The sequence below is a fragment of the Branchiostoma lanceolatum genome, chromosome 19 (assembly GCF_035083965.1).
Source record: "Branchiostoma lanceolatum isolate klBraLanc5 chromosome 19, klBraLanc5.hap2, whole genome shotgun sequence".
In the NCBI taxonomy this organism is placed as follows: Eukaryota; Metazoa; Chordata; class Leptocardii; order Amphioxiformes; family Branchiostomatidae; genus Branchiostoma; species Branchiostoma lanceolatum.
The window spans coordinates 12,442,311-12,458,987 of record NC_089740.1 but is presented as its reverse complement, the minus strand read 5'-3'; the positions used below and the strand labels follow the sequence as shown (position 1 = coordinate 12,458,987).

The 16,677-nt window shown below is 39.8% G+C and overlaps 1 protein-coding gene across 4 annotated transcripts in view; it reads right to left on the bottom strand.

Annotated features, from left to right (window-relative positions):
- Positions 1-231: 231 nt before the first annotated feature.
- Positions 232-16,677, bottom strand: part of LOC136424910 (nuclear receptor ROR-beta-like) — a 31,393-nt gene continuing 14,947 nt past the window's right edge. For 2 of the 4 annotated variants that reach the window (XM_066413559.1, XM_066413562.1), the window contains 8 exons: positions 11,601-11,686; positions 11,267-11,408; positions 8,252-8,518; positions 7,465-7,586; positions 6,846-6,978; positions 6,287-6,394; positions 5,369-5,479; positions 232-4,738 (listed from right to left, as the gene is read on the bottom strand). In XM_066413559.1, coding sequence (XP_066269656.1) covers positions 4,428-4,738; positions 5,369-5,479; positions 6,287-6,394; positions 6,846-6,978; positions 7,465-7,586; positions 8,252-8,518; positions 11,267-11,408; positions 11,601-11,686 — 1,280 coding nt within the window. In that variant the 3' untranslated portion in view covers positions 232-4,427. The remainder of the gene's footprint in view (positions 4,739-5,368; positions 5,480-6,286; positions 6,395-6,845; positions 6,979-7,464; positions 7,587-8,251; positions 8,519-11,266; positions 11,409-11,600; positions 11,687-16,677) is intronic. The other 2 variants (XM_066413560.1, XM_066413561.1) reach the window with 2 other exon arrangements.

Here is a 16,677-nt window from a genome sequence, read left to right as displayed (position 1 = left end):
GGGGCCAAACACCCTGCCACTATGCCACCACGACGCCACATGGAATCCTTTTGGAGCTGCGAAGTTGGGGGTAGGTCTTGACTATCCAATGTTGCCACATACTGGTCTTAAATTGTCTGCACCCAAGTGTTTCCCCATTTTATAACAAGATAAATAATCAAAACACTGGCTGCAAAGCCTTGAAGTCCCATTCAGACATTAGTAGCTTCTTGAAATAAAGAAGAGTTGGTATTGAGTAGTCTCAAGGCCTTTATTCAAAGCACAGGGAATTCAAACAACATTCTGCAATGATTTGTAGTACTTGTGACTGCCTGTTGTTCCATCATCCCACTAGACATCATCAATCTAGCCCTCCTACTACAGCCGATTCATTCATGTTAAAATCATGGTGATAACTCATATATGAAGCATGACAACTGGTATACTCTTATGATTAAAACATCAAGTTACCAGCTTGCACTCATGTACCGTCCTCCTAGTTCCCTCCAATACAGTTTGTGCTGTAAAATTGGATAGCTTATCACAGTTTTAAAAACAGTTGGCAACATTCAGTCACAAGTACTATCATTCCTGGATCTCAGAACACAACATGCTGCTTGTCTAGTTTTCTCAGAATCCCGGCCTCAGCACATGCACAGAATTACCACCTCTAAGAGCCCTCACGATGGTTACAGAGGTTTCAAAATAGGGCATCTCTTACACCTACATGGCTTCATTTGCCATTGGAAGGTGCTACTGTTGCCAGGATATACATGTATGTACGTGAATGTACCTCGTATAGTAGGTCTCCTGATTAATATACCTTTTGCTACATTTTACAATCTGGTCAGGTATGATGAGTAACAATTGTATCTACATAGGATGTACCATCATACAAGGGGCCCATACCCTTTCAATTTTATAAAACCTTTCTCCTTTCAGGAGTTTTAACCAAGCCTTTTTGTCATACATGTTGGGCAAGATGGTACATCCCAGGAACAGGACATTTAGTTTTTAATCACAAAGCACTTTTATACCTTTTTTTAAAAAGTATCTTAAGCAATTTCACAAAAACACCACACCTTACAAATAGCACTTACCAAGTGATTTTTTTTTCACATGTAGTATACATGTACATGTGTGGGCTGTAGGTTACCATAACAGAACCACACCCTATTAAAGGTAGCAAGCAAAATACACAAAATCATACACTGAGCTACGTCATAGTGAAAAGAAATCTAAAGTAAGTTCAATATACATTTAGAGATATCATCTGTAATTGTAAAATTAGTTACAAATTGCTGCACATATCATCGAAAGGTATGTCGAGGAAGGGTAGATAAAGACACCCCCTCCCCCCACAGTTCTATAACCGTCCTTATGGACTTGTTCACGCACACACGCACAAATCATGACACACTTTTGAGTTTCACTCGAACCATACGAAGACCATGCTTCACACAACGATCACCATGCTTTGCATGGACTCAATGCTTTTTTCGTCACCAGGAGCTGAACTCACAACCTCATCCTAAGCATAGTACAGCACATGGTCAGTGGTACCACACATCACACCAGTCACCCCACCAACTCTACCTGCGCCACCCCAGGGCTGTCTCCAGGACCTGTCCTTCCGTCCCAGGACGGAAATTTGCTTGTTGTGACAGGAAAAAATTCAACCCTTTCCGTCATTTCAATTTCATGACCTAAAACTGATGAAAATGTATTTTTGTAAAGCGAGAATGACAGATTTAACATTGAAAATCAAAAATAATATGGGCTCCCAAACAATGAGTGGGACGGAAAAAAATTTAAAGCTGGAGACAGCCCTGCACCACCCTAATGACTCTTTCATCTCAACACAGAATTAAAGGGAAATCGCTACAAAATTTCTCTACTCTACAAATCAGATGTACTTCCATGGCTGAATCGGGAATGCGTGCCAACACTTATTGTGTTGTAAAAAAAAAATTCTCGAAGGGAAACAGAAATGTCCAACCTCCAATGACAGGAGATGGGCTGGTAAGGCTAGGGTCACAATTCCAAGCCGGGGCCCGACCGGGCTCTTTGAGAAAACAAAGAATAAAAAATTCAAATCAAGAATATACATAGCGTATGGTACGGAGAAATTTCTAAATAGTTTTGTGCGTTTTGTTGTCTTTTATATCATAGTTTTCGTTCCCACAAGCTGCCCGGCCGGGCCCCGGGTTGGAAATGTGACCCTAGTCTAAGAGCAAGACTGGTGGAGTTAAAGTTTAACCCTTTTCTGTCCTAAATAGATAAACCTACATTGTATTGTATAGATTTCTATGAGTTAACATTTTTGTTGTATTTGTAATAATAAGTATGCTGTATGTAAAAAGTACATGCCATTTCTCTACATTACAAGTCATCCTATGTACATCTGACATTAAAATCACATTACTCTTGGAACAACTACCCTGATCATTGACTATCTGTGCAGTGGGGTGCTAGGCAGACAATATGGGAAGTCACCATCGGTCATTCAAAAGAACCCCCCCTCTTTACTAGCCTTCAGGCCCGTTCTCCAAGCTCTTATCCTGTGTCCTATCATAAGACCCTCCCAAACCAAAACAATGGCAAGTAGACATACATCTAAACACAACTTCTCGCCAAACTCAAAGATTATAGAAATTCCTTATGAGCATCTTGTGTGGTATATTACAATACCTTTGCTCTAGTTCTAGTCTGGCCATCTCTACTCTTGCATTGGACGAGTCCATGTGACTGAATGTGTATTTACAAAGAGAACTTGTGCAATACCTTCTATTCGGTACCCCTGTCACTTGACTTAAAATACCGTCACGATGCTGTCTTCAGATAGGCATTTGGCCCGATAGTGGATTTCATGATTAAAAGCGATAAAATCGAGACCTATTCTCAGGCTAGTCTATTTAGATAAACATCTTAAAAACGATCAAAGAAAGAGCTGGGAAAAAAAAAGAATTGTAAATTTTCTGGGTGTATACACAATTATGAGAAATACAACTAATCAACGTGTGGATGTTAGATAACATCAGTACACTAGGTCACCATCTATTTCAAAACACATACTCTCATTCACACAATACACTCACCCTGTAAAAGCCTTATTTGGTATACTGATTACAACAAAATCCACTCTCCCTTTTACCCATATTAATATATATTTATATATATTTATATATATATATAAAATTAACAAAGATTTTTTTGTCCCACCAGAATGCAGGTGCACAGCTGACAGCAGTTTTTATCGTCACATTTTATAAGCCGCGTGCTGGTTACAAATGGTCTTATTTTGGTTGGCTCTTTTGAATCACAAATATATATTCTATACATACCTTATGTATATTTCTATAATATATCACTGTCATAATTGTGCATGTGACAGCAGCAAACTCTGGAGTTATGTGATCCAGAGAATATCTTCTGGGAATTCTTCTTCTTCTCCTTCTTCTGCGAGTCTTCTTCGTTGGTAGATCGTCGCTTCCCACGACAACTGCCCAGTCATTTTCAGAGATTTACGTTTCCTCTGAAACTGAACTCAGCAGCTGCGAAGAAGCGAATCTCTCCTGGTCCTGACGTCGAAAGGTTCTCCCTTCAGCGGATTCTCCTTGGCTCCGCTTCGTACAAGACTGAGGTAGGATTAGTGCAAAATAGAAGACTATTTGAAACCAGCAAGCCAAAACAAAACTCGTACATTTCCTGACATGTCTGATACAGCGACTGAACACCTTATTTCTAAAGAACTCACTGCTGTCATTTGTGCGCATGCAGACAAGAACATCTACGATTCATGTAGTAATAATGACAACCACAACGATTGACCTTGACCTGAGGCAAGCCGAGGCAACTTGCGGCAAGACGTTAGACTGTGGATTGGAAGTTATGCTTATTATATATCTTGAGGTTTGTCGGTTTTTAATTTGTGAACTAGGAGATCTCTACTGACACCTGAGCAGCAAGGTTTGAGGGAAGAAGCATGTCTTGACATGGGCTAAAGACAAGACATGCTTCTTATATTTGTTCTTGTACGTTTGGAAAGATCGATGTAAACATCTGGCCCAACATCTGCCATTCCCCCCTCTGTGGTGGGTCTATTTCTAACGACAAACAGAGAACAAAGGGGTTAAAATGTGCCGGGAATATACATTGAGGACTGTACATGTAGTATAAAGCACCTGATTATGAAGCTTTCTAGAAAGACAACAACTAAATCAGTTGCCTGATTATCTTAAGCTTGCGAGCAATCAGCAATTAAAAGTAAGAAAGCATGGCGGATGCCATAGCACATCAGCCATTCGAATATAAGCAAAACATAAGCAAAAAAGCATGATTATTTTCAGCAAAGTTACAAATCACTGTAATATATATACACAGAGCAATAAAGCTATGCAGAGCTTACCATATCCCAAACACTACTACAGCAACTACAGGCTGAGTTTCTATGCAAGCATGTGATGGTGTGGGTGAAGTGCGTGCTCCCCACCAAGTGCGTTCTGGACTGGCTCTGGGGGCATGAACAGTTCCTTGTACAGAGGAGGGAACTCGGGGAGGCTGGGACTCTGCATCTTCAGCGCCGCCAGTTCCTCCATGTGTCGCGCCGCCACCGAGCGCAGGTTGGGCATCTTCATGAGGATCTTGGCCAGGAAGGAGGGCTCCGCCGGGTGGGTCTGCGACACTTGGTACCTCAGCGCCTGGATTATCTTCTCCTGCAGTTTCTCCACGGCCATCGGCTCGCGCAAGCCCGGCCGATCTGTTAGGAAAAACACATTCTCATGTTCAATATAGACGTGTAGCGTCCCTGGTTGAGGGCTAAGCAACACAGGTTTGGACAGGCCCGGTCAATTTGTAAGAACAAACACATTATCACGTTCAATCTAGTGTAGTGTCCATGGTCGAGGGCTAAGCAACTCAGCTATGGACAGGCCCGGTCAATCTGGAAGCAAAAACACAGTCTCCTGTGTGTTTTTGACAGGCCCGGTCAAAATAAACTACCGCAAACATTTTCAGATTTACAGTACTTAGGACTGATACAGGTGGACATCAGAAAACCTTGCATATGCAGGTGGTATTTTGAGCCCTGTAGAATCCATAATTCATCTGTAATGAAGCGCAAGCTAAGATGGTTCGGTCATGTGGTAAGATCGTCAGTGCTGGCAAAAACTATACTACAAGGGACAGTGCCAGGCAGCCGAAAGAGAGGAAGACAGAGAAAACTTTGGGAGGACAACATGAAAGAGTGGACAGGATTAAGCTTGGCGGCAGCAGTGAGAGTGGCAGAGGATAGAGTGAGGTGGAGAAGGATGGTGGAGGACATATTCATGGTGCCCCAACGACCCAAGAAGAGGTCAAGGGATAGGTGAGGTGAGATGAGAATCCATACCTGCTGAGACGAGGACCACTGCACAGAAGAGGGCGAGCTCCTGTTCAGTCAGCTTCAGCAGGCACACACTCCTGCCCAGGTCATACATGGACGACACCAGGTCATTCAGACCTGCAAAACAGACACAATTTACAATGGAGTTTCCTGCAAGGCATCCACTGTGTTTTAGTTAAAAGTCTAGTTAAAATCCTCCCACACCATAAGGTGTATACATGTATGGTGGTGCCCATCTCCGTTTCATAGCCCTGGGCCACACTGTGGTGCAATCACTGCAGTAGGGGGCTAGTCCACTGGCAGTGGAGTGTGTTTAACTTCCATACTGTTTCAGAAGTTTTACCATTTTCATATTAGTCTTTGGTATGACTCAATGCGCCTCTTGTCCAGAGGTGTCCTACCCGGGGCTTGAACCCGGGCCTTCTGGTCCAAGTAATTTGAACCAGATGCGGCTAGTAACAGAAGCGCAGACCACAACAGCACAGGGACACTCCTATAATACATCTTACCCGTACAAATATAATGTATAATTGATAATTCAAGTGGTTAAATATCTTATTACAAATTGAAGCAACTTGATTTCTAACATTGGATTAGACTTTCAATTATTTAACAATGAAAAATTTAGAGACTTTAGACAATGAAAAATTTAGAGACTTTTTCTCTAGGGCTAAAACTTGGACTCATCATAAACTGTGGAAAAACAATTATTGTCAATACATGAGGATCAAGATTTTAAATCAAATAAAATTTCATGTAAAAAAACCCAATCAGATGCACCAAGATTAGGTGTTGATACGGAACAGGGATACGTAATGAAACAATGTCGAAAGGGCTAAAACAGACTGAATTGTCTGCACAAAAGTAGTACTTCAGAGACTTTTAAACACTACCACATGCCATGAGAAATGATGTTTCACTTACCGAGTATGGAGAAGAAATCAATACTTGCAAATTTCCCGTCGAACAGAACTGCATTCGTGTTGGGGTTGATTTCTCTACTCATGCGCACTAACAAGTTCTCAAAACAGCCTGGAAACAAACATCAACATCAGGATTTGTGACTGGCTCCAACAACTGACAAAAAAGATCTGTAGCAGGGTTTTTTCTAGAAAAATTGAATAAGAGGGAGCACACACAGGCGAGGGAACGAATTCTATGTATTTATGGAAGAATCAATTGCTGAGGGAAGGCTGTATGCTGGATATCAAGCTAAAAGCCAAATTTGACAAGGGGGCGCTGGGCTGAAACAAGAGGGCGCAGTGCCCCTCTTTCCTCATTTAGATGAACCCCCGTGTAGGACTGCTTTGCACTGAAGTATATTCCATGACAAGACAAATAAGAATACATTTTGTAGATCCAGACTATAAAAAAGCAGAGACTACATAAGACGTTGAGACAACACAGGACGTCGACGTTGACATGACATAAATTCTACTGACAGATTTTACCTTTCCTTCGGTTCTCAACCCTGTATACCAACCTGTCTTCAGGAGGATGATCTGATCGTTTTGACACAAGTCCATGAAGCCGGGGATATTCTTGGCAAACTCCACAACCATCTGGATGCAGCCTGTGATCTGGTCCGCACAGAACTTCCAAAAGTCCACACGAGCCTGGGAGGAAAAAGACAAACTATTACAAGAAATATGCCAAAAATAGTTACTCAAGCAACTGGATAAAATTTTGAAACAGTCAGACAGCATCCGCTATCTTTTGTCAGTGACTAAAGAAAGATCTGGTAGAACTAGTTTTTATACCAAAACTCTGAATGGACATGTTAATGAAGTGAAGACAATTTCAGATGGTTCGATAGAATAGTAAGTTAAGACAAGGTTGTATGCTAATGAATCAATTAGCTCCTGTTGTTTTAGGTGATCATTATGGAGATGTGGGCACTAGCAGAAGTTTGACTGTAGTTCACTGCATTGTACGTATCATTGAAAGACATACACTAATAACAAGTAGTGAGTATATAAGACACAAAAACCATTAATACACTGAATAGAAATGGCATTACACATAACACACTGAGGGAAATTATAGGAAGTTTCATGGCAGAAGAGGAAAAGCCCCCCCCCCCCACATTTCTTTAGTCTTACCATGCTGCGGTACTTCTGAGCAGTCATTTCCGTGTGGTACTCCGACCAGAGGGACTGGATATCACTGATGGTGTACTTTGTAGTTTTCTGGTAGGCTTCTGTGATGTCAAATGTGATCTGCACTGTAAGTAGGAGAGAAAACAACACCATCAATTCCACATAATGCAACAGTGATGTATGTGTAGTAATGTAAATGCAGAAATGTTCGCGATGGTTTTATGTTTGCGGTTTTTGCGGTGAACTTTCAACGCGAACTTAAAACCACTGCAAAACTTTTTGCCCACCTATGACTAGCGCTAATATTGTTTCAAACGCAAACTTAAAACCACCGCGGACACTCCATTTTCTCTCTACCGTGAGATAAAAATCATGCGAACTTAAAATAAATGCATTTACAGTAATGTATAGCACCCTCCAGTCTATGCTATTTCTAAACAAGACAATCAGAGATTGTACTTCAAAATAACAGCACACACACACACACACATACACACACACACACACACACACACATATTCACAGAGGTACTCAAAGACAAGCCAAAAATGATACTTCACTTTACATTTATATAGTAATACTTAATGTACAAAAGGACTTTGCAGTTCAGTTCAGTTCATCCTCTTTTTAGAGGTGACACACGTGTTTCCACAACTTCCTGTCACACATGACAGATCGAAGTTCCTCATCTTTAAGGCCAACATCCTCTTCGATTACTTCGAGGACTTTGCATCAAGCCTCTATCTTTCCCCATGTTGCAGTCTGATGTAATCAGCGGTAAAGAACTTACATATTTCTCCCTCTGTGATCATGGCGTAAGCGAGTCCATTGGAGAGCCCGTTGTTTGGTGGCTTGATCATCTTAGGCGGGATTTCGGCAGAAGTGTCAGGCAAGGGGTACTGCGGTTCGTAGGGGAATGCTGGTTTTGTTGTTGCTGGAGGGGAGGGGATATATGTGGCTTCGGCCTCGTTCGTCTTTCCCTGTTCTTTTTGTTGCCGTAAGATCTCCATGTACAATGTGTCTCTTTGCTTCTTGGACATTCGTCCAAACTTCACCGCTGTAAAAGAATAGAAAGTTGTTGTCGTAAGATCTCCATGTACAATGTGTCTCTTTGCTTCTTGGACATTAGTCCAAACTTCACCGCTGTAAAAGAATAGAAAGTTGTTGTCGTAAGATCTCCATGTACAATGTGTCTCTTTGCTTCTTGGACATTCGTCCAAACTTCACCGCTGTAAAAGAATAGAAAGTTGTTGCCGTAAGATCTCCATGTACAATGTGTCTCTTTGCTTCTTGGACATTCGTCCAAACTTCACCGCTGTGAAAAGAATAGAAAGTCTACTTTGAAGATACTCACTACATAAATTGGTTAATACATAACATATAGATGTTATTGTCTCAAAATCTGGCTAAGAGGCCCCTAATGTGGTTTTAGTCAAATTTGGTTTTAGAGAGCTATATAATTTATATGTGTGGTCTGGAAAAAGCCCAGACGATTTCTGATCTGTAATTAAATATACAACAAAAAGGTACAAGGGAATCATCATTGAAATAAGCCATTAATACCTCTTAAGGTTAGCCCAGGCTTTGTATCTGGGCCAAATTAAATCATGTCATGTCCTTTTCCTATCATCACAACCTCAACACTTGTCTATATGTACAAGCGACACCTGGTAGATCTTAGCAGAACTGCAGGATGGCTGCAATCCACCAACAAAGCAACACAGTGAAATTTTCTGGTTTCTTCAATATTTTGTGAATATACTGCTGTCATTACTGGTCTATTGCTTGGCAGTGATTGCTTGGGCTGTTTTCTTGAAGCTCTTGTCAAACAACTTGCTGATGAAACTTATGGAATCAGTTCTTTTCATCCCTCAGATAACTTAGCACAAGACATTTGGAGTGCAGTTATGCTTTGTGTTTATCAGTCTGTTAATAAACGATAAATCTGGAGATAAAAATCAGCTGTCACAGTCAAATATCAATAAACCTTGACATTTTAACAGGTTATCTTTCATACTATGCTCTTCCTCTCTCCACGCATATCTATCGGTGGCAAGGCAGTATCAAAAAGGCTAACGAGTATCCAAAGTCATTTAGGTGGCTTTTGATACTTTTGATTTGGGTGGCTATTGGGTATCTTTTGATACTGCCTTGCCACCAATAGATCTGCTTTGAGATTATCTCAGGGCTGTCTCCAGCTTAAATTTTTTTCCGTCCCACTCATTGTTTGTGAGCTGATTTTTTCTTATTTCATTGTTGAACCTGTCATTTTAAGCAAAAAAATACACTTTCGTCAGTTTTATCTTATGAAATTTAGTTATTTATTTATTTATCTATTTATTAAACTTCACAGAATGAAATCTGAGAGGTGTTGGAAACAGGATTGATGCACCCTTTTGATATTGATATTTTTGGGACGGAAAGGGTTGAGTTTTTTTCCGTCCCAAGAAGCAAATCTCCGTCCTGGGACGGAAGGACGGGTCCTGGAGACAGCCCTGGATTATCTGCACCAACCCTGAACAGTTCCTAAGCACTGACTTTCTTTGCTGCCACCTGTTCACTTGATCAACAAACAACAAGGCAGGCCCTGGTTAAGTGTCGGGTTTGCCTGGTGTTCAAAATGTTTACAAGACACTAGCACTAGTACTTTTGAATTAATTTGCGGTGTGTTGATATTGGCATCAATGCCTAATATAAAAAGAATCTTAACCATACAAGTTATGGCTCAAAAAGACAAAACCATTGGAGTCACTGCTCCTAATTATGCAGCATTTGGTTTTAGCATTTCAAGTCTTTGAGACCTCCTCCTCTGGTGTATGTCACGAATATGTCTGCACAAAATGTAGTTTTAACTTCACAAGAAGCCAGATGTTCTTTTGAGTGGATCCAGGTAGACAACACAAGCATAGTTGTTTGGAAAGTCTGGAAATGGTCAAAGTCTACATATAAAAGATTGACTAATACTGTAAAAAGAATTTTCTTTGTCGTGCCAACACCGAAAACAAGTCTCTTGTCTATTGGAATTGCATATCATTATTATTCTAAACTAAGAATTGTTATGAAAACAACTTCTTCTGTCTTAGACAAAGAGGGAAAATCCAAGCTCTCCCTTACACCTTCTAAACAGACCGTCATTTAAACACATATGACCTTCAGTTTTGTTGACCTTACTAAAAATAACTTGTTGATGCTAGGGTGTGAAATAGAAGAATACATGCTCCATACTACAGTTCCTGGTGAAAGTTTACACATCAAACAACGTTCCTCTCTAGATGCAAGAACATCAACACATCCTGTCCGAAGACACTAATATACATGTCAGTTCCCCGGGTAAAAGTACAACATTTAGCCTCTGGTTGAAGTTAGAAGCAGAGTTTTTTCTAAAGAGGGTTACAGGGGCGCTGAACCCACATGCCCTGACCATGTGCCCCCTTACCCTGGGGTGCAGATTCTCTGACTCTGACAATCATAAAATTCTGATTAAGCAGGGATGTGACTAGATTACATGAGGCCACAGTCTTCAACTGGGACCTGTCTGACAGTAATTTTCCCCCTCAGGAAGTCTTAGAATGCCCCATTTGAACTTAAAATTCCCTAAAACTCCACACCATCGCTCCGTTCCCTTGCAATGCTCCCCCTTGTAATTTTTCCCGAGACAAACCACTTTAGAACAGTACTGCTGGACAGAGCCACTTGGAGGCGGTGTGTGAAGACTGGCCAACTGCTGCCTACCCCTGCGTAAGGGAACCCGCAGCAGTATAATCTAATACTGGATACTACTACTACTACTACTACTACTACCTACCATCTCTGGACATGCCCAGGGTAAGGCATTTCTGCAGTCTGCAATGCTGACAACGGTTTCTGTTCGTCCGGTCGATCTGGCAATTCTTGTTGCGTGGACAGGAGTAGGCGGCGTTGTTCTGTTGACTTCGTCTGAAGAAGCCCTGAAAAGAAGAGAATCAGAAACCGATGAACATTAGCTTTTCAACATCAGCATTATGTACTGAATATAAGATCTTCTAGTTCTAGCTCCAACGTAAAACAAAGAGTGCTTGTAATATTCAATTTTGGGTGCATAACTGTGGCTGGGCAATTTAATTCATTTGCTGTAAAAATGGTGTTACTCGTCCACTCACCTTGCAGCCCTCACAGGTAATAACTCCATAGTGAATTCCTGAAGACTTGTCCCCACAGATTTTACAAGGGATCGTCTCAATTTGTGCTGAAAGGAAGGCGAGTATGTGCATGTTACAGAGTGGAAGGTTCTGCAAAATATTCGTAACATCTAAAACCAACACACTGACAAAAATCTAGACACTACAGGGCTCGAAATTCATTTTTGGAAATAGGTGCACTGGTGCACCCAACCAAGAGAATTAGGTGCACAGAAAGAAATTTGTGTGCACCGCATAAAATAAAGTTGAATGTCAGCAAAAAATTATCACAGTTTAATGCTCTTATAATTGTAATCAAGATCTTCATGATCTGTAATCAAATTCCAAACAAGTAATACATCAAATAAAGTGCAACAAAGTTTTTTTTTGCTTTTTCTGATACTGTTTACTAGTGTACAATGGTACCTTTATTTTACTCTATAGCCTACAAAAATATCTAGGTGCACCAGTGCACCTACAGTCAAAAATTAGGTGCACAGCTCCAACTTTGGGTGCACAAAGGTGCACATGCACCCAGTATTTTGAGCCCTGCACTATAAAGTCCTCTCATGCCTTACTTACACTGTAAATGTATGATAAAATAACACACGGTGTACATGAAATCAAGACAGTTGTGAAAAAACATCCTTGATGATTCAAAATTACAAAAGTACAAATGTACATGAGACTGCATGAAACTACCCTTGCTTGTTTACTCTCTCAGTCTAGGACTCAAAATGTACACCAGATATCATTCATGTACATGTACTTGTACGTGGAAAGAAACTCAGGAATCATCAAATTCCCTTGCTGAGTGTGCAAATAACTGTTAATTAGCATTATAAGTACCTAAAAAAAGCTTATCTTTACCTTTGTTTAAAAAAATTTATGAGAATCTATTCATTCTTTCTTGAGTTCACTTCTTTCAAAGACATTATGTTCAAGACATACTTGCAGTTCAAAGAATGTTGCCTAGGAGGCAGACAGACTATATCACCTCTTCCTGAGCCCAAAAGCTATGTACAAACAAGTACAAATAATGTCTATAGCCTGCTCGGGACAAAAAATACAAAACCAAACTGTAGTAAAGAAAGGGCCACCAAAAATCTGATTACATGTATCTTCAATAGCCTACACCTTATCCATATACAAAATACCATTTAAGTCCATCCATAAGATAACTAAGTTCTCCAAGAAACCCAAACAAAACAATTAGGCAAAGGTAATTAAGTGTTGATAGATTAGCATGCAAGACAAGGAACCAGTTAAATTAATCATTCCACTTCAAAAGTCAGTCTTTTTTTCTTTTATAAACGATTAAACCCATCCAATCGGTGCCATTCCTTCTTCACGAATACACACCCATGACAACTAAAACTTTGATCAACAATCACTCGTTCCTCTTTGCTGTTTCACTAAATTTACACAAAGGACTCTGTTTATTCAGCAAGTCCGACTAAAGGGTCAGTGAACTGTCGTCCGCTTCCCGTGGGTCGTTGCCCTTGTCATGTGACCACCTGTAGGCGGATTGTAACAGGCACCCCTGGAGCAGGGTAATGACCTTGGCTGGCAGCCAGCTGGTCAATGCCCGCAGTCATGTGATCAACTGTTATGCAACCAGGCAAATTCAAAGCTCCACGCTGCTGCCTGCACGTAGTACAGACAGGGTTTACACAGTACAGCAGACTTCAAACACAGCACTGTTGTATAACACGGTACCTATAGCTGGGAGTAACACCTGTTTGCAAAGCTAAAGGCTTGCAATACAATCCTTGAATTATGACAAGGTCTGGGATATAATTAGCAGCACTTTGTCTGCAGTTACATGAACCTTAAACTTGAGGGAATCATACAAAATAACACAAAAACATTAAAATAATGGGTTTTCTTGTGTGTTTTTTTTCTTCAAAAAGTCATTCAATTTGTATTCTATTCTTATTGTTTTTTAGACTAAATTTTGCTTCTTCAGAGATTTTATGCTATCAAAATGTAAAAAATTTTAACATTTATTTTCGGTGACAAAGACAAGAAATACTGTTTTTGGTCATTTTGAGCATTTTACATGATTTATCTAATCTTGGACTTGGAGGATACTCTTTAGCCTGAGACTGCTTTTCCATAGGTCAAGGTGGTGCCATAACAGATCCAATTTAAACAATACATCTACATTTTGTATATTTCATACCAATTTTTCATGTCTCAATTTCATGTTCCACTCCAGCCCGACTGCATTCTTATTAATCTTTTTAGTGTTTTGTTGCCTACTTCAGCAATCGATAGATATGTACACACAGTGTTACAATATCCTACCTAAGCACTAGAGTTAATAATACATATGCTTTATCCAAATTTGCACGAGACTAGTCAGGAAAACACCTTGATACAACAAGTCTAAAATGTTGAATTTCATGTATGTTCTTCAGAACTGAATGCTGTTTTTACAATTTTGCTAGGAATAATAATGCCTCAAATTGTTACTTAGATTCTTGGATAGACGTCACTTTTGAATTAAGGTGCATAGTCACTAACATGTCCAGAATGGACCCACCAGAATGTGAAATGTTTTTTTTCTGCTGATTGGAAAACTATTTCTGTGTTCAATAGCACACAACATACCAGAATGCTGGCTGCTTCTTGTATTCTTAGCTGAGTGAATTATACCCAGACAATTGACAACGTCTTGTATTACAGTGGTTGTGTCAGGTATCTTTCAGAATATTTGTGTGACTTGGGCCCTTGTCTAACAGAAATTAAAGCCTTTTGATTACATGCCAGACTGGTGATTTAGCACCACAATGCCAAATGCACTCGAAACCACAGACACTGCAGTAGAGACATGTATTCTCTATCGGATTAATATGCAAAACAAGATATAAATGGTATTTGGTGTTGGATTTCGATCAATTCGACCAACAATTGAATTTCTGGAGCCGTTTGGTAAATTGCAAGAGATACGTACCATCGATTTGCTGAAAAATATAGTCAAATCAGTTTGTGGCTTCTCAAATTCAATGATTCCACAAACATTTCACTGTACTTAGATCAAACAGTGTTTTCTCTCAACGATTCAATATTTCCTGAATACATTTATAGCATGGTTATCCCGCAAATGATTTTTCTTCACATAATCTGAAGATATTTAGATGATTTTGCAAACTGTAGCAAGATTGGCCGAATTAAACAGTACAGTATTGTCAGTGTTAAATCTTTTGAAACCCATCTTTAACTTGCAGCTCGCAAATTTGAAGACTTTTGTCAAACAGTTTTGAGATTGTAAATTCAGGTACATATCAGTGTTAAGTCTTTTGAAACCCATCTTTGCAGCTCGCAAATTTGAAGACTTTTGTCAAACAGTACTAGTTTTGACATTGTAAATTCAGGTACATAATTTAAAGACTTTTGTCAAACAGTTTTGACATTGTAAATTGAGGTACATATCAGCCAAAACTTTGGCCACCATGATGCAAGACTTTGTAATGATTATCTACTGAAAGAAGACAAAGGTCGGTTGTGCCCAAGGCAATGTAGGAGAAAAATTCCACAGTGGCAAGAAGATCGACAGGATTATTCAAACAATGGCCACGAGGCTGAGAGGTCAAACCCGACTCTCCAGTCTGTCCAGCAGGTTGGTTTGGAAAAGACTTCTTCAAAATCAGAACCATGACAACATATATACAATAGAGCCAACATGGATTCATCAAATTACTGTCAATTCAGTCAGTGGTTCTGTTTCTTGGTAGGAGGGAAAAGGAAGGTTTTCGCTGTGTTTTAGATTCGTGGTGAAACAATTCTGTTTATAGTAAAATAGTCATACAAGGGAGACATATTTGCTGTGTCATGCATTTGAGGTAGGGGATGTTGCATGAACCAAATAAAAAATAAAACCAATGCCAAAGTTTCAAGATTTACAGTACAAAATACAACCCAAAAATAGAATCATAACACCAAAATAATCCTGTGCTATATCACATTGTGTACATGTTTTGAAATGGTAGAAAGGCTATTAGTAAATACCGTAAGTTCCTCAACTGTTAACTATGTCTGCATTTTTATGTCAGGCATATCAATGTAAATCCGGAACAAAGAAAGAACAATCTCAAATGGTGGAGGGAGGTTTTACCAAACAGTGTATAACCATGTGATAATGTTACCAACAATCACAATGAATAGATAAACAATAGAAAATGTACCCTTCTCAGGGCTCGAAATCCATATTTGGGAATAGGTGCACTGGTGCACCCAACTAAAAAAATTGGGTGCACAGAAAGAATTTTGGGTGCACCAGATAAAATAAAGTTGAATGTTCTTCAGAACATAATTACCAAGTTTAATGCTGCTGCCTTTCTTAAGAACTTCAATCTGTAATTCTATAGCTAACTTCAAAATTTCAAACAAATAATACATTAAATAAAGTACAGCAAAAAGTTATCATGCTGTTTTTTATACTTACATTTCAAGAATATTCTGTATACTAGTGTACGATAGAACCTTAACCTTATAGGCTACAAAAATATATAGGTGCACTGGTACACCCACAGTCAAAAATTAGGTGCACAGCTCCAATTTTGGGTGCACTGGGTGCACATGCACCCACTATTTCGAGCCCTGCTTCTAGTACCTTCCTACAATGTTGGGTTAGCAATGATACCCAATCTAGCAGTCAGCACTGCTTGTGGTTATTTGCTCACTATGGCCAGACCTTCTCAAACTACCCAGACTGACCACAAGATAATTATACCCAGGTTGCCCAAAACCCTCAGGGTTTGCAGAGCCACTCTGTCTAAAATCAACCAGAGACAGGTGGTACAACATCTCTGGTGCTGAGAATTCTACGAAAAGGAGCATCTGTAACAAATCAGTTGTTCTTTTTAAAGAGAAAGTTTTTGTGCAGTTATAAGGTGTGGTACTACTGGAAGGGTGGATGAACTCATGACTCCGTATAGTTGTGGCCATCGTTGCTTTCGGTTTACCTCTGAAAGAATCAAAACAACCACTGGGCCAGTTTTGTGAAAAAGGTTCCACGATTTCCCTCGTCTATCTGATTTTATCTCTGCTGTTC